General features: G+C 45.5%; 1 protein-coding gene across 1 annotated transcript; it reads right to left on the bottom strand.

Moving 5' to 3' along the window:
• Positions 1–1,349: 1,349 nt before the first annotated feature.
• LOC138591080 (phospholipid phosphatase-related protein type 3-like) lies at positions 1,350–19,276 on the bottom strand. Its single transcript, XM_069661590.1, has 9 exons — positions 19,211–19,276; positions 12,987–13,090; positions 12,416–12,601; positions 10,422–10,551; positions 9,318–9,513; positions 7,474–7,531; positions 4,491–4,664; positions 2,793–3,617; positions 1,350–2,411 (listed from the first exon to the last, which is right to left on the bottom strand). Exons 2-9 carry the CDS (start codon positions 13,065–13,067, stop codon positions 1,350–1,352), a joined length of 2,712 nt encoding a protein of 903 aa, XP_069517691.1. The 5' UTR covers positions 13,068–13,090; positions 19,211–19,276.
• Positions 19,277–20,140: the final 864 nt, after the last annotated feature.

Here is a 20,140-nt window from a genome sequence, read left to right as displayed (position 1 = left end):
AAGCATACATAAATAATCATTAATAAAACAACAACGTATAAACCCTTATAAAATATGCATAGTTAGAAAGTGGTACCAAAACCTTTGAAATGCTAACAGGTATAAACAGAGGCTGCCAGCAGAACAAGCCAGTTAGCCGCACCGTAACAGCACCTTCCTCCGCCATCGTGTGTGTTGGTGGCACGTCTGGCCGGGGCTGCTTCCCCTTAACATTCCCGTCACCATTGTGATTCGCCAGAGGGCCCGAATGCGAAGAGCTACGGAGGGAAGAGAGCGCTCGCATGGTTTGATAAACAAACGTTAATCTCCTCAGAGCTGCTTCAGGCTCCGTGGCAGGTTTTGCACACAGCAGAGACAGACTGGCTGCCTGGCTCGCTGCGCCGCGCGGCCCAATCAGCCCTCTTCATTTTCAGAACAATTCTCGCTTTCCGTTCCGCCGCCTCTCGTGTTCACAACAGTAATCCAGTCAGTGACGTCTGCGTAGGGCTGCCCAACTGTGCGTGATCTTCCTCCCTTCCTCCTGCTCCTCACACCCCATCCAGCAGCAACACTTCCTAAGCCGTCTCTCTCTGGTGGCTTCTCACAGATTTTCTCGGTGCAAACACAAAATTCCCCATTGGGTTTGTTCATTCAGAGGGGTTAAAAGACTCACATGCTTTTGTGGGTTGCGGCTAATACTCTTGAACCTGTTTTTGAACTTAGCATTCTTCTCTGTATTCATAGCTTTTTGTGGCTTTGAAGGATGAGTTTTTCAGCTGGTTGCAGCAGCAAATTCTCTGTGCGTTACATCTGGCAATCTCAAACAGCTGAGTTCGAGGAGAGCTCGTATTGCCTGTAGTTGTTTTGTTTTCTCGGTCTTATCCCGCCTCTCAGGGGGGCTTGATTTAGCAAATCCCAAACCGTTCATTGTGATATCTCTCTCACAGCTGCAGCAGCTTCCATTCAGTCTTTGAATGTAGAGACACAGAGGATTTGCATGCTGAAACTTTAGGTTTTAAAAAAAAGGGTTTTTAAATCTTCACTCTGCGATCTTTGACCCACATTTCCTCACTTGTCTGATCTTTTCCCAGTACGGGCTGCGGAGCCGGCGCTGTGGGCAGTGTGTGTGAGCCGATCCCCTGCTGAGTGTGTGTGAGCTGCCAGACCTCCCCGTAGTCCTCCACCCCTGCTGCCTCCTCAGCGTTTTGACTGGAGCTGCTGCTCTGGATTCTTTAAACCTTTTTTGTCTTATTTCAAAAGTCATCTCTCGATTCACCTGCCACAACCTCCTGTTTCACCTCCTCTCTCGGCTGAGTCTCCTGAAGTACAATCATTCATGAGACAATGATGTCTGACGTCTGTCCCCGTCACTATAACATCCTCTCGTTCTGCATGGCCTTGTAGTAGTGCTCCTGCTCGGCGTGGCTGCGGGCGGAGACGGAGGGCCGGCGAGGCAGGGTGGAGGAGCGGGACAGCGCATGGCTGTGGGCGTCCATCAGTAAGTCGGGGTGGGGAGGAGGGGGGAGCATGCTGGAGCATGACGGGTGAGGAGGCGGGGGCATAGAAGATGAGGGGTGAAGTGGAGGAGGTAGAGGGGAAGTGGAAGGATGTGGAGGTGGGAGCATTTGGCAAGAGGACGGATGAGGAGGTGGAGGCATGTGGGAGGAGGAGGGGTGAGGAGGTAGAGGCATTTGGGATTGGGATGGGTGAGGAGGTGGGGGTATTTGACAGGAGGATGGGTGGGGAGGTGGGGGCATTTGACAGGAGGATGGGTGAGGAGGTGGTAGGGGTGGTGGGGACATCTGAGAGGACAAGTGAGGATGGGGGGGCATGTGAGAGGAGGTGGGGTGAGGAAGAGGAGGAGGCATTGGAGTGGAGTGTGGAGGAGGAGGCAGAGGGGAAGAAGAAGAGTGAGGAGGCGGTGGCGGGAGAGGGGATGACGACAGCTGCGGAGGGGGAGGCAGAGGGGAGGAGGAGGTGGGGAGAGGAGGGGGAGGCAGCTCCGCTCCTCCCTCGTTGCTCCCGCTGGCCGAGGAGGAGCAGAGCGAGTCTGTTTTCACAGGGAGCGTCCTGTAGTCCCTGTAGTGACTCGTATTGTCCTGTCGCTGCAGCGCCGCGCGGTGTTTCTCCCCCGCTGTCTCCGCCGCCATCATGTTTCCGCTGATGGTGTTCCTCCACTCCCACGGCTTGCCGTTACTGGCAGACACGCGCACCACCGGGTGGTGAGGGGCGTGAGCGTCGATGGTGACGATGCTGCCGCTCCCCGCGATGCTCCCCGGGTTGCTCCCGGTGCAGCTGTCCCGATCAGATGGGATGCGGTAATACGGTGACTCGGAGCAGTTGGAGCCACCGCCGGAGGAGGAGCCGCCTTCTGAGGTCTTTGTGGACGGAGCGAGGGGTCCATGACCCTGCTGTTTGGACATGGCTATCACCTGGAGGGGAGAGGATAATCAGAATGTGCAAAGACGACATAAATGCTCAAAGACTGCTTTGTCCTGCTGTAAACACATAATGCGGGGACTTTTATGATGTTAAACATTCTCACAGACACTTTAAAGATTTATCTCCATCTACAATTAGTGTTTGAACCTTTGTGAGCGTGTTCTGATCTGAAACTAATCAGTGAAATTGTTCCACTCGTGTTGCCCTGTTTTGATTTTACCATCAAAATAAATCAGACGCGTTAAATCTCCTCTCCTGTCTAAACTGTATTTTTCAGATCTGGCAGCGTGCCACCTGAAATTAAATAACGAAAAATGACTGCTCAGATTGTCGTAGTTATTATCATTTGCAGGCATTTATCGTCTCCTCACCTGAGTGACTCTCTGCTGGCTGGGCAGCTGGTTGGGCTGCGTGTTCGGCACTCGCGGAGTCGACACCGCGATGGGCCCCGGCCCCGGCTCTTTCACCCTCCCTTCCTCGGTGAGCGACAGCCACTTGGCACGCGTTTTGGCGCTCTTAGGGGAAACAGGCGGCGGTCGAGTGGCCTCCTCAGGGATGTGAACGAGCGGGGGTGCCACCACCATCCTGGCTCCGGTTGGCGTGGCGATGCCCTTGTTGGCTTGCACTGTGGGATACAGAGAGGAAGGCATCTCCTGGTCTCCTGCTTCTCCTCCTGCTGCTGCTCCTCCTTCATCTCCCCCGTCTCCCTCCTCCTCGTCTCGCGAGCTCTGGCTGCGCAGCTCCAGCGAGCGCTGCTTCCACTCGGACACCAGCTGCCGGGACCTCTGGGGGTCAAAGGGCACATGGAAGGTCATGTGACGCTGCGTGGTGACGGGCTCGTCTGAGGGGGAGATGGGGCTGTTGCCATTGGCTACTCTTGGTAAGGTGTTGCTGAAGGTGACCATGGTTTCTTTGCCCATGGGGCCGCGGGTTGCCAGAAGCTCCACATCTGCACTCGCTCGTTTGAGGGACGCCAGTGACGCCTTCTCCCTCCTCACCTTACTGCGGGCTCCTGAGCCAAGCCCCGCCCCCAGCTCCTCCCTGCTCTCCGACACCCTTGGCGTCTTCCTATAGAGGGAGTCATGACTGCGCTGACTCAGCACCCTCAGGCTGTCCTTCTGCAGAGCCGGCGTCAGTCTTTGTAAAGTGTGAGCGTCTTCTTCTGATGCTTTGAAGTTCCCCACTGCAAACACAGCCTGACAGAGGGACACGGGGAGGAGACATAATGAGTAGATGGAAGAGGACGACATGTTCAATAAAGACAGAAGCGTGAAAATCTCCTCGCCTTAATCTTTTATCTATTATGGAGTAAGTGCATGAATAGGCATCTTTTCTTCTGCTTCCTGTTTAGTCTGAGGTCAGCATGAATCCCTCTCTTCCCCTCTCGAAGAATTCATCCTTTAATGAGGGGAGGAAGTGCTCCCCCTCTTTAAAAACTGAAAGACCAGAGGAGGGAGACTAAAGGAAGAGGAGAGCGTGGAAAATTGCAACGACAAGTTTTCTTAAAATGAAGTGTGAAATTGTTCCAGAGAATTCTTATCGGATTATTCATTCTCTCTTCCTTCCCTGCGTAATAGAAAAAGTCTATATATAGAGCCGGCAAAAAAAAAACAGACTACTGGGAGATAAATTTATGGAAGCCGCATGGATCTGAGAGGTGATAAAAGAGGAGGCACATGCTGTGATAGTTTTAGAATACAATGAGACTATTCAGTCGTAGCAAAACAACTAAACAAATGTATTTAAAATAAATCTATTTATGTGTATTTTGTCATTCGCATTTCGCTGCATGCTGACTGTTTTATCCTCCCTGGGGACAAAACAAATCCCTAAATACATAAACACATGTGCTGGCCCTCATTTTCCTAAATAAAATCCTAAAACAGGCAATTTCAATACAATTTCACTCAATTAAATGTCTTCCAGTGAGTCTCATAATCAAAAGGAATAATTACTGTGAAACCTGCAAAGTAAATTAAATACTTTAACATATTTTCTGCAAAGATTTAAGTATTAAGCTTAACAAGTCTGATTGAGCCCTTGATGACTCTTAAACAAAGTGTACAAACCAGGTAGACTCCGATGCCGGCTCCGATGAGGTATCCCACGTAGACGTCTATCGGGTGACTGCGGTGCTGAGTGATCTGCGTCAGCCCGGCGAGGCCCGCCGCCATGCAGAAGGCAAACACCAGTAACGGCTTCAGGAGCTTGGTCGTGCTGCTGATGCTGGCGTTGAAATACATCTGTGGAAAGAGAGGTACGTTTACATATGCAAAACACGCACGGCCAGACGTAAGGAGAGTGAGGCGGAGGTGGCATAAAAAGAATCATTACGCACTGTATTTAAGTTTGACCTCGACAGTGGAAAGATTTTATAGTTTAGAGGAATTACGTGGAAAGTGTCAGGCTGTACATCTGAAAATGACCTTTAGGAAGGGAGATAAATGGGAAGATTTATACCACTCACATAACTGTCCATTAAATATGAGGCTACTGTCAGAAGCTGGTTAGCGTAGCTCAGGCATGTAGCAGGTGGAAACAGCTAGCCAGGCTCTATTTAAAAGAGAATCCAACAACTAGCATTTCTTAAGTACGGAAGACCTTAGATCTCGTCGACGAGATCTCGAGAAAATGACCAGAAATAACTCGTTATCACGGGAAAACCGAGTACGTGTGGATGCATGTCCGCTAAGGGCTTCCGTACTAAAGCTGACAAATTAATGCATTCAATCTTAATTATTTTAACTGTAATGAAAGGACAAAAAAAAATCAAATGATGTTGTGGTTTTAGAGTAGCTGCTGGTTGTCCCGGATTATTTCTTAGCCTGGAGCAGTAGCTTCCTCTAAAACCCCACCTTGTTGTTTACACACTTACATTTTTGATTGGATTAAACCAAAAAGATGTAGTTTGTTATTTAGTAAGCTTTATAGGTTCTGTTTGGCTTATGTTTTCCTTACCAGAGCCAAGCTAGCTGTTTCCCCCTGCTTTCACACTCTTTGCTAATCTAAGCTAACCATCTTCTCTCTGTCCTAGCTAAAAACGATTAATGGTATTTCTCCCCGTATAGATAAAAATGTTTAACCATCTGGCAGATTTTTAGAGGTTTACAAAGCAAATGAACTGTTCTGAAAAACACTCTCTGAGTGATTATATTAAAAGATAAATGAGCTGTCTAATATTGTTAGCGCTCCACGACAATTCAGTCAATGATACCACCTAAATTGATTGATATTAGAGCTGTTTTAAGAGAGCATTTAATGCTGCGTATGAAGTTAACTGGGTCATTAAGATGAATATTGTTTGACAGTGAACAGAGAGAGTAAGAGAGCCGGAGGGACACGGAAAGGCAGAGAGAATATATTTACAGCTGCTTCTAAATTCTCTGCATGCACGCTATATTTCGTTTACATAAAGTGGAGGACAGCTGAGTGACAGAAAAGCAGGCTTTGCAAAAATATCCATTTTAACAAGCCTGTCTATCTAGCCTTGAGCATAAAAATACTACTTTACTTGAAGCAAGAGAGGGGGAGAGTCTGTCAGCAGGGTGAGTTTTCATATATTTTCAATGCATTTCAAATTTGAGTCTGCCCTGTGAAGTGGTCTGTCGAGCTTCTTTACATTTCTAAGAATAATACAAAGTTCAAAGAAGAAACAGAGTGGAAACAAGTGGAATTATTTCACTTCATCGAAATGTTCCACGGAGACTGAATACAAGATATTCACATCTTAATGTGGTGGTCACTGAGGAGCAACAGTGAAGAAAAATTATCACAGTTTTCGACTTTGCAGAGATCAGACAACACGTTGTATCTCTGGCTGCTAAAGCAGTTGCTTTCCTCCTCCTCTCCTGACTTCTCACTCTCATCAGAAATCTGTCTGGTGAGCTTTAATGAGCACACTCTCGGCTCAGTGAGGCAGAAGTGATACGGCCAGTAGCTCGCAATAGCCACTGGTGAAAAGAGTGCATGTGTGTGAGTGTGGGAGGTTGTTACCTCTAGGAAAAATGACAGTGCTACTTTCCAAACAGTTCACAAACTGCTGCAGTCAGCACCAGACAGCAGAATGGCAAAGAGCTACCCAATATGCACTGGGATGTAAATATGAGTGCTAAATTATGATGTGACCTAGAACATTCAGGGTTTATTTATTGTAGGATTCGGATAGCTTTTTGTCGTCGGGGTATCACCAGACATACTCACAAAGCCCAATTTCTCTGCAACAGCTCGGTACATTTCCAAGAGGTGTTATCAACAGGCGCAGACAAAAATGCCTCCGGTGTGATGTAGCCGCACGCTGCCAGGCTAGCTAGCTAGTTCCAACATCTGATTCATATGGCTTCTAATCAACATAAACAACAGATGTTTGGCGGGACATGATAAAGTATCCAACACTTAATATTTTTACATAATGAGAACGACTGTCCGGGTTGTTTGACACTGACGTGATTGCTGATTCAGAACGTACAACCTCAGCGGCAGCCATCTTGTTTACGAAAAAAAGCCTCAAGCCTTAGACCCGCCTGAATTAAGATAAACGGTTGTGATTGGCCTGACCTGAATTTGGCGGGACGGATATCTATCCAAATGGGAGGGGAACCAGATTCATCTGCCAGAGCAAATAAAACAAACCTCGCAGATTCATCTCCTTCCCAGGCTCGCCTGAGGGTACAGAAGTCTCAAACCCGGAAATCTCTCGGTGAGTAAACACTATAATGCAATCATGACTTTTGTATAAGTGACAGTGATTTCATTCCAGCAAGTAATCCTCTGATATGCAGGAAATAATTTCATGCTGCCAGCAGCAGTGTTTGTTAAGAATAAGAGGAGCATCTGGGTAGTTATCATGAACACAAATAATTGAACAGATAGAGAAAATATTGCCATCTGCATAAACTCATGACATTTAGAAAAGGATAGAGAAATATAGTGTGAAAACATTTTAAACACTATATTAACTTTTTAAAAGAGATGAACCACACACACATTCACAAACACATGCAAGCATTATAGAGAAACATCCAACTCAAGGCACACAAACACAGAAGTGCTTACTGATATATAGACAGCAGCGAAGCCAGAGAGCGTTGCATGCTGGGATGGAAATGTTTTCCTGAGGGGGAGAAAGGGGAAGAGTTAGGTGTGAAAAAGTCAAAGCAGAGAGAGAAGAAAGATTTATATATGCACAAAAAAAGCTGTTTGTATTCTGTGTTTACTGCCCTTTGTATAAACCTGAATACAGCTGTCGTGGTGGCGCGTGTTATTTGTGATGTCAGGAATTTATCTGACGTTTAAACCTGAGTGCCTGCCCGACTGCGTTTGTCAAACCCAGCGTGTGCGTCATTAAATGCGTATATTCATGAAAACAAAGTGACTACCATGGGGCATTAGTGGAGAAATAAGGGGGTAGATTAAATGTGGTCAAGCCACTACTTTAGAGTATAGAAACCTGAATCACAAAGCTCATTTAATCAGCTTTATAAAGACACTTTTTATGTTCGCGTGTTATCCTCCTGTCCTGTTTACCTTCTTCCACTCTTTCAGGACTGTGTTTGTGTGTGTGGTTATGTGAGTGCTCTGGTACGTCTATTTTTGGGAAGACCCAGTTAAGTTTAAGACCTTAGAAGTGAGGAATATGTCTTAGAAAGTGAGAACGTCGAGGGTCAAGATGTTGTTTTAGGCTTCAGGCAAGAATGACTATTAAGCTAACTTATGCTAAAGTTTGGACTATGCATTTAGCTGTCATTGTTATGGTCAGCATTGAAGGTAAATACTTGCTTAATTTGCGCTAACAGTTAGATGAAAAGACCACTCAAACGCCGCCCTCGTGTCTGGCCACTCAGTGTAGCGCTACAGCTAGCAGCTGGCTAGCTTATCTTGCTACAACGCCAGGAAAAGGATAAGCTAGCTAGGCTCTGTTCAACAGTACGCCGACAAAACATTATCTCAATCTTTGAACCCAAACGAAAACCGTAGTGTTAAAAGTAAGTTGTGGTTTTACAGTGAGTGTTAGACCAGAATTCCTGGTCCAGGAATAGTTTCTAGCTAACTGACACGCTAACTGACTTCTAGCTGTATCCTTGTATTAGAAAACGTCAAACTATTAATTAAGGTTAGGGTTAGAAGTTAGCAAAAGCATAATGCTAATTTAATATATGGGTAGTTAAATTTAGCTGTAATCCTATATTCTGTTTGCCCTTATGATGCCTCTCCGTTAGCCATATGCTTAGCTTTATCTGCGTGTTCAACACTGTGCTGCTAAAGAGTAGCCAAACTTCGCCACAAACCCTACAGCTGGGCGCAAGCACAATTTGTAAGGACATTTAAAGTCTTGTTGTATGAATTCGCTTCACTGAGCAGCCTATCATTAACATGCAAATATTGCATTATTTCAAAAAATCCAACTGTAACAACAATTTCACTCCTTAGCTTTTTTAATCTCCTGTAATCCTCTTCAAATGCTAATGAGTTTTGATGACTCCTCGCCTTGCAGTATGAATATTCTCTTCTGCACGATATGTAGGAACATAGAGTAAACTTCTCAGCTACTGTAAATCCTCTCATCATATTTTGATCATTTTATATGATTAGAAGTAAATGTAGCTTTGCATTAGAGAGCATTTGTACAAGCAGAGCCTCAACTGCAGAACATTATGCTCCAGGCTATAGGCTACGGTATATTTATATGTTTCTGTTCATTAACTAGCAAGCAAAGGGATCTAACTTTTTTTTTTTTTTAACTTATGGCATGAGAGAAGCAGAGCTAGAGAGCTAATGGGCATAAAAATATATACTTTATATTACAATATATCTGACTTTATAGGCTTTCTAATCTAGGATGCAGCTTTTGAATTCAAGCAGATGGACACTTCCTGTTTCCACATATGTTAGTGTCTTACCTCGCTGACATGATGGCGTACTGGTCCTTCCCCATACAGATGTCCCGAGTGATGTAGGCGTTGTTGTCACATGACACCCCCGGCGCCGTGTAATTGGGCTGGCAGACGGTGAGGAAGAACGGGGCGTGGTAACCGGTAGCTAACTGGATGACATCTGTCACCAAGGCTGTTGCCAGGAGACCGAACACGTGAACACCTGAGGGAGAGGGAGAGGTAGGAGACAGATTTAGAGATGGCAAATGAACTAACAGCCCCTGGAGGGGTTTCTTCACATTTGTGAACACCTGCAGTCGGAAAAAACAACGCTGAGTTTTTCCACCTGAAGTGACACCACGAGCCTTCAGTCTGTGAGGTTATGAAGCTTCTCCGCAGACACTGAAATTCGGCAAGGTGAATTAGTCTTTTCACTTCAAAGCTCAAAGTCAGCCTCCAGATATTTCCCGTGGAGCATTATATCAAGTCTGTTTCATTTCAAGTCACCCTCCATTTAATGCATGTAATTAGCTTATTTCAGTCTGAAATGGAATCATGTCGGGGGCTCAGCCGGTAAGGGGAATAACTCCCAGCCCAAACTGATTTCCATCTTAAGAACAACAGCAATTGGTTTCCAACTACCGACAGCCGACAGTTCGTTACAATGTTAATACATTTGGGAACCAAAGACCAAATTCAGAATATATCTGGGGGGATTTTAATATTCTGACGCTTTATTTTGAAGGATTCATCATCTGTCGGGTGGCAATAGATGTTTGTAAAGGAATAACCTGAAGAGGAGCAGAAAACTCCAGAATGTGTTTAAACACTGCATCTGATATATTGTCACACTTGTGCACTTACTAATTTATGTAAGAGAATCACTTCGTTGAGGTGTTTCTTTGTGAGATAAAAGGAACTCTACATCAGAAATAGAATGTGAATATATAAGAGTATGTTGCTGTTTGGGTGGATGGCCTCTGGGAAAAACTACACCACTTCTAAATCCAAGTTTTCTTGAGCAAACACTGAACACCATTCCCTAACCGTTACATGCCGTGGCTCAGAATGTGACCTTAATTCATAAAACCCCCTCCAAACAAACCCTGAAGGATTTGCAGTTGGACGTACCAACGAAGCGCACGGTTCTGCGTAGGAAGGAGTTGAAGCTGCAGCCTCCAGCATTGATGCTGCTCTCCGACTTGGGACATGTCTTCAGCTTGGATTGCATGCAGTACATCAGACCCTCCCCCATCATTATCTGGCAAGAGAGAAGTAAATAGAAGCCGAAAATGAAGCAAATTCTTGAATATTTTACAGATTTCTGTCATATAGTAGTCCCAGTAGAGAAAGAACAGAGAAAGAAAGCGAGAGGAACAAAAGGTAAAAGTGCGATTAATGTCAAACATCCATTCCTGTGATTGTGATCTACGGTGAGAAAGCTACAGAGAGAGAATGGAGGAAGGTGCTATCGAGTAGTGATCACTTCCAATCAGAGTGATAGATGAGTGTTGGATAGGTCTGCTCCTTTCCATGCTGCTGATGGATTAGCAGTGTGTGTGTGAGAGAGAGAGAGTGTGTGTGTATTGATTTGGGAGGCCTGTGGCATGCCTGATGGTGTGTATTGGAATGTCAGGTGTGTATTTATCAATGTGTCCATTGATTGTGCATTTCTGAGGGGAGATTGAATTTGCTTCGTGAGTGTTTGAGAAGCTGTACGTGTGTGTTTTTAAGTGATCTATGTATTTGCCCATTAGTGTGTGATGTGTGTAGAACTCCCCAAACCGAAGACGCACATTGGGCAACATTTTTACCTGAGCAAAGGGTGAAATGTCACTCACTGACAAACAGTGCGGGAGTTATTATTTAACTGACTTTTTGGGTCTTGTTTAGCTTCCTGTTTTGGTCCAATTTTGCTCAAAAACGAACTGATACACCGACCATATGCTTCCTGCTAAGCACCAAATGAATAGCAAGTGACTCGCCGAACTTTAAAGGGCCAGTTCGCTGATTTTCAACCTCAGTCCTATCCAGTGTTGCCAACTTTTTTCCAATGAAAGTAGCTAGCACTAGCTCCAGAAGTAGCGAGAAGTCTCCAAATGATGTCATACGCTAATTTGCATATTGGTGACGCCATGATGTATTCATTTGCATAACAGTGATTGTGAGGCCAGCCCTGACTGCCTGCGCAGGGACAAGAGGAGAGAGAGCAACCCGGAGCTGTTGGCAGAGGAGCCGTGAACTGCGATTACTCTGAGCAGCAAACATGGGAATGAATTGCAATATAATATATTTCACTGGTTTGAAAAAGTCTCTAAATTTGTCATTAGTCGCTGGGAGGGTTTAAAAGTCGCTGAATCTGGTGAGAAAGTATAAGTTGGCAACACTGGTCCTATCATGCTATTACTGGGAGCTAATGCCATTTTGGTAGAAATAATATGTAATGTCGCTCTTTGCCTTTGGAGGAGGCTATCCGCGTAAAACACGTCATCTGGCGGAGGCCAGGGAGCTCGCTAAACTACACTTCCTCAGTCTAGGACGCCCGCCTCGATGTCATGTCTCGTTCAAAATCATCAGGTTTGAAATGTAGACTGCAGACCTGAAGATTTTTTAGACGATCCACCGGTATATTCTCGTCGTATTTCGGATTCTGTACCGCTCTGAGCCGTTGCCTGCAGCGTAACGGTAGCATTTCACTCAATCGTCTCTCGCTGGGCCATTCCATTCAGAGGGAGGGGCGCAATGCATGCTGGGTGTTGTAGGAATGTAGAATGAGCGAAACCACAAGCTGTTTGTACAACTTTCTCCACAGCTATGGCGCCAATTTAAAATATTATTCCGTCTATCTATATTTTTCTAAGGAGGAGCTGGAGACCAAAACAGAGCTAAAAGGAAGCAGATGTACAACTAGCATTCATTCTTCAGGAAGACAGAACAATAACTCCAGATAATTCCTCAATATTTCACTTTACTGACACATGAAGTCAGCCAAAACAACTTTTAACGACTAAAGTTTTATCGTCTTTGCTGCTGAACCTTTGCAGGGAACTCCTTTCTATCCCCACCAACAACCCTTATGTGTGTGCATGAGTGTGTCTGTGTTCTTGTGCGTTTGATTGACTTACCGACGCAGCGGGACCGGCGAAGGCCAAACTCAGCAGCATCAACAGCGGGATGAGCTCATCGCCCGTCTCCACGTAGGGCATGGAGAGGTCGCGGTCATGACAACGGAAGCCCACCATCGCCGGGGACAACACATCTGTCAGTTCCAGGAAGTACAGGGACACCAAGGAGGACAGGACGATTGGAAGCTGCACAGGCATGCACACACAAACACACACACACACACACAACAAAAACACACAAGGACAAGGACAAAGAGTGACTCGCATTTAATATTTGCTTTGAAAGAGGTGATTCATCTCAACTAATACACACTTTCACACACCAAAGGATAAAGAAGAGAGTGATGACAGTGTAATATTTTCTCATGAAAAACATCACGCTGCCTTTGAGTGGAGGTCAGACGCGCTTGGATGCAGTGAGAATAAAAACTCCCTGTTAGTATGACTCTGTAGAGCAAAGACAGTGATTCAGGCTGTGTTTGATTCAGTAAATGTAGTGAGTCACGTCACACAAGCAAACTTCTAAATAAAAAAGGTGATTCATCAATACATCCAATCTCTGTGCACTCACCTCTACAAAATAAAAGCACGGCAGCAGCGTCATGCTGTCTTTGGGGGGTTTCTTCTTGGCTTTGTTTTTGGGGGACGTCATCTTGGGGTGGGGCCAGTCACAGCCTGTCGGGAGAACAGATTGAGACTCTGAGGGATTTCTACCATCAATATTTCTGAAAGCATCATGTTCAAACTTGGACTTAATCTGATGAATGAAACTTCTACCCTTTTCAGACCCGCTTATAGCCATTGTCTCTTTTCCCACTGCCAGTGAAGTATACTGCTGTCGGTCTCTTTTCTGCTGCGTCACCTTCTGACTAGGGATGCACGATATTAGATTTTTTGCCGATATCCGATATGCCGATATTTTATAACTCATTTAGCCGATTACCGATACCGATATTTTTTTCCCGCACACCTAATAGCAGAGATCATCAACTCCCTTCTGTATTGGAATTAGCGTACAGTATAATGGTGATACTCTTATCACATTTGTTACAACGGTCGGGGTGACGGGTCTTGAGATGGTTAATCAAGTTTGTAGTGTTGAAAGACTTTGCCTTGGCTCCTCCTCGCATCACTGAAGCTGAGCAGTCATTGCAAATAGCAGTTTTGCGATCTATTTCGGACACTTTGAAAAACTTCCACACCACGGACATTTTGGCTTCTAACTCTTCTCATGCTGCAGGTAGACACACATGAGCAGGTCTTCTTCCCCCCGGGGATTTTTGCGCCGAGGTCGGGCATTTAATCAAGTATGCAGCAGCCCATTATTTTATCAGTTAATTATATCGGTGGATATCGGCGTGTTGGCCGATATCCGATAAATCATTTTTAAGCCGATATCGGCCGATAACGTGCCGATAATATCGTGCATCCCTACTTCTGACGTCACAAACGCGCCGGGGACAGGGTTAGTAAACAGTGAAGATGTTACGGTGGTTAGGCCTTTATTGTATCTATTACTCATTCAGTCCGTTTATCAAACTCGGCGCCCACAAATGTGGAACGATGTTAAAGCGCTGCTCGGACAGAGACGGGCAGATTTGTAGCTGAGATGACAAGGAGTCGCAGAAGTTACAGACGGAGCATAGCATCGCGCCGGAAAGGGGGCGGAGATTAGCGTGTCGACACGGAGTTTGTGTTCCCATCAATGCCGATCGGAGCCGAGGCGATAATTACCCGAGTGTACTGCAGAGTCATTTGACCCGGGTCTGAATGCCGATTGTAATCTTTCCCGTTAAGCATAAAAGACGGGTGTTGGTGAAAGCGGCTTCTGTTTTAAAAGTGTTCTAAGGCTGAAGGTTTTATCTTGCACAAAGCCTTAGTTTAAAGAATAAGACTTCAGCAGAAATTAAAATGTATTACATGCAATTTTCTTACAGTGTTGTTTAATAATGAGGTGCGTGAACTGTTTTTGCCCACCTCTACACATTCAATAACTAAGCCCATGACACATGCACATTTAATAACCACACTTGCTGATGTTCCGTGCAGGTCATGAAGACGCTCCGTGCTGAAAAGTCACTGAGAAATCTACAAACAGAATGAGATTAAAATCTAACTCAAAAGGAAGCTTTTAACTTCCCAGTGGAACACACACTAAATGTATCTTCCTCACAAACACACACACACACGCACACGCAGGCAGACATCTTCTGCCATCAGTAACCTGAAGGCGATCAGAGGCCTCGGAGAGAAGGAAGAGCCAAGGGCCCAAATGGAAAACTAAACAGAGTTAAATATTCACATCTCTCCCTCCAGCTCCCCGTTTCTCTTCATTGCTGCCTGTCGTTCTGTCTCTGCGTCTCTGTCCTTTATCTGTTCCCCTCTTCTCTATCACTCAATCTCAGCCTGTTTACCTCTCCCACCTCTCTCTGTGTCCCATTTTACTTATCACTCTCTCAATCACCTTCCTACCAATCTGCCTCCTCCTGACCTTTCTACTACTTCTTTCTCTGTGCTTCGTCTGGTTCCTACCAACATCATCTGCTATAAACATCCTTACATATGGTTTCGTCAGCGTTGACTTTTAATATAAATCGTATTGAAGCCAGTATATTTAATGTATGGCCTGCTTTTTCACACTAAAACGCGTAATTTAGAAGCGCTTTTGCATTTCCTACTAGTAGCTTCCTCTTTTGGGCAACTTTTCAAAGTAAAAGCACGTAGAATTATGAGCAGTAGTCAGCCAATCTAAGGCTTCAGTCCAAAAATATCATCCTTCACGAAAGTCATATTGGCTGGAATCCGACTTACTATTTCTCCCTCTTCTCCTTTGCCATTTCCCTTCTTTATTTCCCCCCTAAATTCTCCTTCTTTCATTCTCTTCACTGTTCTGTCTTCAAATCCCTCTCCCTGCCTTTTCCACCTTTCTTCACCTCCCCTTCTCTTCCTATCTGTCCCTCCGTGTTAACACCTCTCTTTCTACCTCTCTCCTCCTCGTTTTATCTCCTTCCCGTCCTTTCCCTGCGTCTGTCTCTCCCTTTCTCTCCCAGATAAGAGGGCCTGACCCTGAGGCGGTGTAAGACACGGAGAATCAAAGACTTCTACAGTCTTAATTTCCATGACCGCTAGAAAAATGAAGAGGAGAGGAGAAGTAGGGAAGGAAAGGAGAAGAGGGGAGAGGAAAGGAGACGAGAGGAGAACAGGAGGGAAGCGGGGACAAGATAAGCGGAGATCAAAGAGGTAAAGGAGAGAAATGATACAAAAAAAGAAAGATGAAAAGCAGAAGAGTGTAGCTTGTGTACGTCTGGTGGATGTGTACGTCTGGCTGGGGGAGGGAGTGAGGATCAGACACAGGGGGGGGGGGATGTGGGGATGGATGGATTCCAGTGTAGCTGAAAGCAGCTTAGGAAGACCTAAGGGTCCTGGGTGTCACTCTCCCCGCCGCTTGGTCTCAGTGACCTACTCCAGTCAGCATTTAAAGCTCACCCCGACTCCCATCACACACACACAGACGCACACACACAGAATGAGCCTCTTTAGTGAAGAAAAGGCCCTCGTTTATCTATCACACCAGCATTTGTCCTCTGGGGCACGTCATAAGTGTGTGAGTGCAAAATGTGTGCAGTCTGAGCCGCTGTGTGCTTCCGCTCGCAAACATGTCAGCACTGTTTGCATGCGTGTGTAGTTCCAGCAGTGTGCGCACATCTAGTCTGCGTGTCTATGCGGGTGTGCGTGCAGGCGAAGGAGTTGGGTTGTATAGCCTGAGGTGGACAGAAACAGTCCGTCAGAAGGGGAGGAAGATACAAGACTCACTGACCAGCAGGGGGAGAGAAAGGGGGAGGGTGGTGTCAGAGCAGAGGCTAGAGTAGTAGTGTGGTGTTGTATTGCATGGTACAGTGTAGTTTATGTATGTTAAGTGAAACTGATAGCGTTATTGACTACAGCTTATAATAAACAGACTTATTTACAGTATAAAAGTTCACTAATGAACTATGAGCAATCTTTAGAAGATGTTTGGTCTCAAGACAAAGCTGCAGTGTTACTCGGCAAGTCTCTCAAACTCTACTGGAGCGATTCACATCATTATTCTAAAGTTTTTCCCCCATTTGGTGTTTTTATGACGGAGGTGGAGAGCGCTGTCTCACCCACAGTCCACAATTCATTAAAGATGCACAGCTGAGTTGAGACCTGGTGACTGGGAAGGCCATAGTGAATGATTGACATGAAGCACAACAAAGATATTGTTCAGTGCTGGAGCCAAAATGTGTTTTTGACTTTGTGTTCATTTGATCTCTGCTGGATTTACTGGATTGTCGTGTATTGGATGTTACTCAGACACCGTACGCTGGGTGGAGCCTTGGTTAATTGTGCATTAATCTCTATTTACTGATTCTACATTGTAGAATAGTCGACAAAGCAGAATCTGTGAGCAGGGACATGGATTTCCCGGAAGGTAAGGTTTGAACTACGCTTGTAGTCTGAGTAGTATTGACCAATCATGTATCAGCAGGCTGCAGCATATGCAAGAAAAACAGTCCGGCAGAAAGTAATCTGCAGTAATGCCATCACGGCTCCAATCAGCGCGATCTGACAACAATTTAGCTTCTTATTAATCTCTATAAACAGACATCTGCATGCTAACAGCTAACAATCCGTTGTAGATCCAAAATGTAACTTGAGATGAATTCCCTTGACCCTGTGTCACGAAAGCCGTTCAGCGTTCAGATTTCCCGACTTCCTCGAATGCATCAGATCGATCCGACCTCTTGAGGACAGACCTGACAAAGCTTCATTTTTACTTCTTACAAATCTGCATCATGATGTTGAAATTTCAGCAAAGGTAAGACCCGACTGTTACGCACTAAAACACCAAAACAAATACGTTGTATGTGTAAACCTACTCAGCAATAAATAATGATTTGGATTAACATCATCATCGTTAGGGGACAAAATATCCATGTGGCAATATATCGCTCCGACTAGTGCAATACAATTATCGATAGGTGCCAAATATCAGTATTTTAATTTACAAATATTTGGCGCTCTGGACAGATTTCCCTTTGAGTTTAACTCACCGCGTCACTACTTCATGACTCCTTCCGCTTGTGACATGAAGGAGGGTAACGTGAATGGAAATGAACTGGCCGGAGACGAAGTTGACAGCAGGATAAAAGAAGAAGGCAGCGGGATAATGTCAGATAGCGGTTAAGAGAGTTAGAGTTCAGAGATGCGGCGGCCACTTTCGTATCCAAATCCTGATTTGTTTTTACAGACTGAAAACATCGTTTATATCAGTTTGTGTCAAATTCTGTGAAACTGAAACCACATTGCAGTGAATTATTACATTAATCCTACACTTTACTTTTTTATGGGCATTTTGTATTCTTCGCTGAATCAGATATGGTGATGTATCATAAGATGATGTTGCAATATATCAATTATCGCACAATCGTTGTATCGTGATAATATCAGTATCGTGACCCACGTATCGTATCGTGAGTTACCCTGCGAGTCCCACCCATAACCATCGTACTCATCCAACCATTCAGTGACTCTTCATGCTATCTTAAAAAGCTTCTCTATTCATTTTGGGGGTTTGTTCCCCTGTAATTTGTACCCCAGTATAGCACGTAGACATACACCAAGTGGATATTATGTAACATATGACAACATGGTACAGCACGGCATGGCATTGAGCTGAAATGATCGGGCGATGAATCAAAAAGTCAAAGGTCAGAACAATTAAATGCAGCTATTTTGAATATTAAAGTTTTTTACGAACAAAAATGCCAAACATAGTTTCATGTAGTCACGTGTGAGGAGGATTCACTGCCTTCTTTATGTTGTGTGACAGTAAACTTGAGATTAAGGCTGCGACTAGCAACATTTATTTCTGAGGAAAAATCATATCAGAGCATTCCTCTGAATTTAAATGAACTCAAATTAGAACCAAAAAGCTGCCAATTATTTGTCCTAAGAAAATGTAGCTAATTCCAAGCTTGTCTCCTTCTATCACACACGATAACATCAGTATGCTATTCACCATATTGCCACATAATACGCCACAGCATGCTAGTCAGTAGTACAGAGTGCTGTAATGGATCCTTGATGTCTCCTCAGGTCGTTGACTAAGCATTAAAATCACAATGTAAAGTCGCTGCTCTGTTACTGACCCGTAGCTCCCCGACATGAACTTAAAAATCAAAGCATGAGCTGACTGTAAAGTGCAACAGGACGGCTGATCAATTTTTAATTCATCATGTTCTCCTCCATCCTACAGGAAAGTTACAGAGCTGGCTGCAGAGCCATGACCACTGCAGGGCCCTGAGGAGGCACAGACATAAAGGGCCATACTGTATGCTCCAGTTGATGAGGAGGAGGAGGAGGGTTTACACAACTTAGCTCACCTTCCTCTGTCCTGAGAATCACTTCAACCAGCATTTTAAGCTGCTATTTATCTTAATAATGTTAGTAAAGACGGCTGCAGCTTTCCTGGAGTGTATTTTTTAACATTTAATTAGCTGTTAATGCTCTCTCATTGTAATCACCCAGCGGAGGTTGTAGTTCAGTTGTTCGTAGCCACTGTGGAGGAGGCTCAGTAACAGAACCACAATGATGCAAAAGGTATCGATAACACGTTAGTTGTTACTCCAGCACGAGCACAAATCATCAGATTGCGTATGAGATCATCAATTATGGAAACGTGAAAACCATGTGCTGCATGAGCGGAGGGTAGCTGGTGGAAGCATGCGGGAGAGAGGCACCACAATACCGCCGGACATCCCGAGCACTCACCTCTGTCCCGGGGGCTCCGCGAATTCACCGAGTCCCGTCGCCCCCTTCCCCCCCGGCGTGCTCGCGCGTGCTGCTCCAGTTTTGCGGTGCAGAGTCTCCCTTTTTTTTTTTTTAATCCATTTCCAGCGTCTCCAGAGTCACCCCGAAATCCAAACACCCCCTTGTGCTGTTATTCTTTTTTAGGTCTGTGAGTGAGGCTATTCTGGGAAGGAGGCTGGGAGAATGAGGGGTTGGATGGGAGTAAGTAGGGAGACCAGAGGAGGAGCAGGGATGGCGAGAGGAGAGAGAGAGAGAGAGGTTGCTGATGGAGGAAAGTCCAATTTGCTGCACTTGCTGCTAACGCGCTCCTTTTCCTTTTCTATTTCCTGGCTTTGGAGAAGTGAGAGCTTCACGTGCGTCCGCCCGGTTCCTCCCCTTCACTTGCACCTGCAAGGTTTTCCTATTTCCCGTAGAATAAATAACACGGATCAATTTGAAATTCCAAGAAAAGAAGCTTATTTTTGTACGCAAGGCATCCGTCACACGGTTTTCGGGTACGCAGTCAGCTCCACGGCGCACACATACACACACACAAAGGCAACGGGGGCCGAGCAGGGCTGTGGAGGAGGAGGGGGGTCAGGGGGAGGAGAGAGTGTGGTGTGTGCGTTTATACGGTGGGGGGAGGAGACAGTCTGGTCCACACACACGCTCCTCTCTCCTCCCTTGCTTGCTGGATTCCTGTTTCGGGGCTACCACCGAGACAAAGGGCTGGATTTTGGAATGTGTGTGTGCGTATGTGTGTGTGTATGTGAGGAGTAAAAGCGGCCTGCGCATGTGTGCGTAAAAGCGAGGGGGCGGTTTTGGAGATAACCTCTCATCTATGCGCGAGAGCCAATTTCACTCTAATTACAATATGAGGCTCAGCATCAGACACGCCTCGCGCTCCTCTAA

Source organism: Semicossyphus pulcher, unplaced genomic scaffold (genome assembly GCF_022749685.1).
Source record: "Semicossyphus pulcher isolate SPU_LCO1_2020_fin unplaced genomic scaffold, fSemPul1.0.p SCAF_14, whole genome shotgun sequence".
Classification (NCBI taxonomy): Eukaryota; Metazoa; Chordata; class Actinopteri; order Labriformes; family Labridae; genus Semicossyphus; species Semicossyphus pulcher.
This window is presented reverse-complemented; position numbering and strand designations above follow the sequence as displayed.

Excerpts from the sequence above, each read along its gene's own strand:
- LOC138591080 (XM_069661590.1), bottom strand. The coding sequence starts at position 13,067 with ATGACGTCCCCCAAAAACAAAGCCAAGAAGAAACCCCCCAAAGACAGC. Across the intron at positions 12,602-12,986 it reads CGTGCTTTTATTTTGTAGAG|CTTCCAATCGTCCTGTCCTC; the intron begins GTGAGTGCACAG and ends ATGCCTGTGCAG. Across the intron at positions 7,532-9,317 it reads TACGCCATCATGTCAGCGAG|GAAAACATTTCCATCCCAGC; the intron begins GTAAGACACTAA and ends TCTCCCCCTCAG.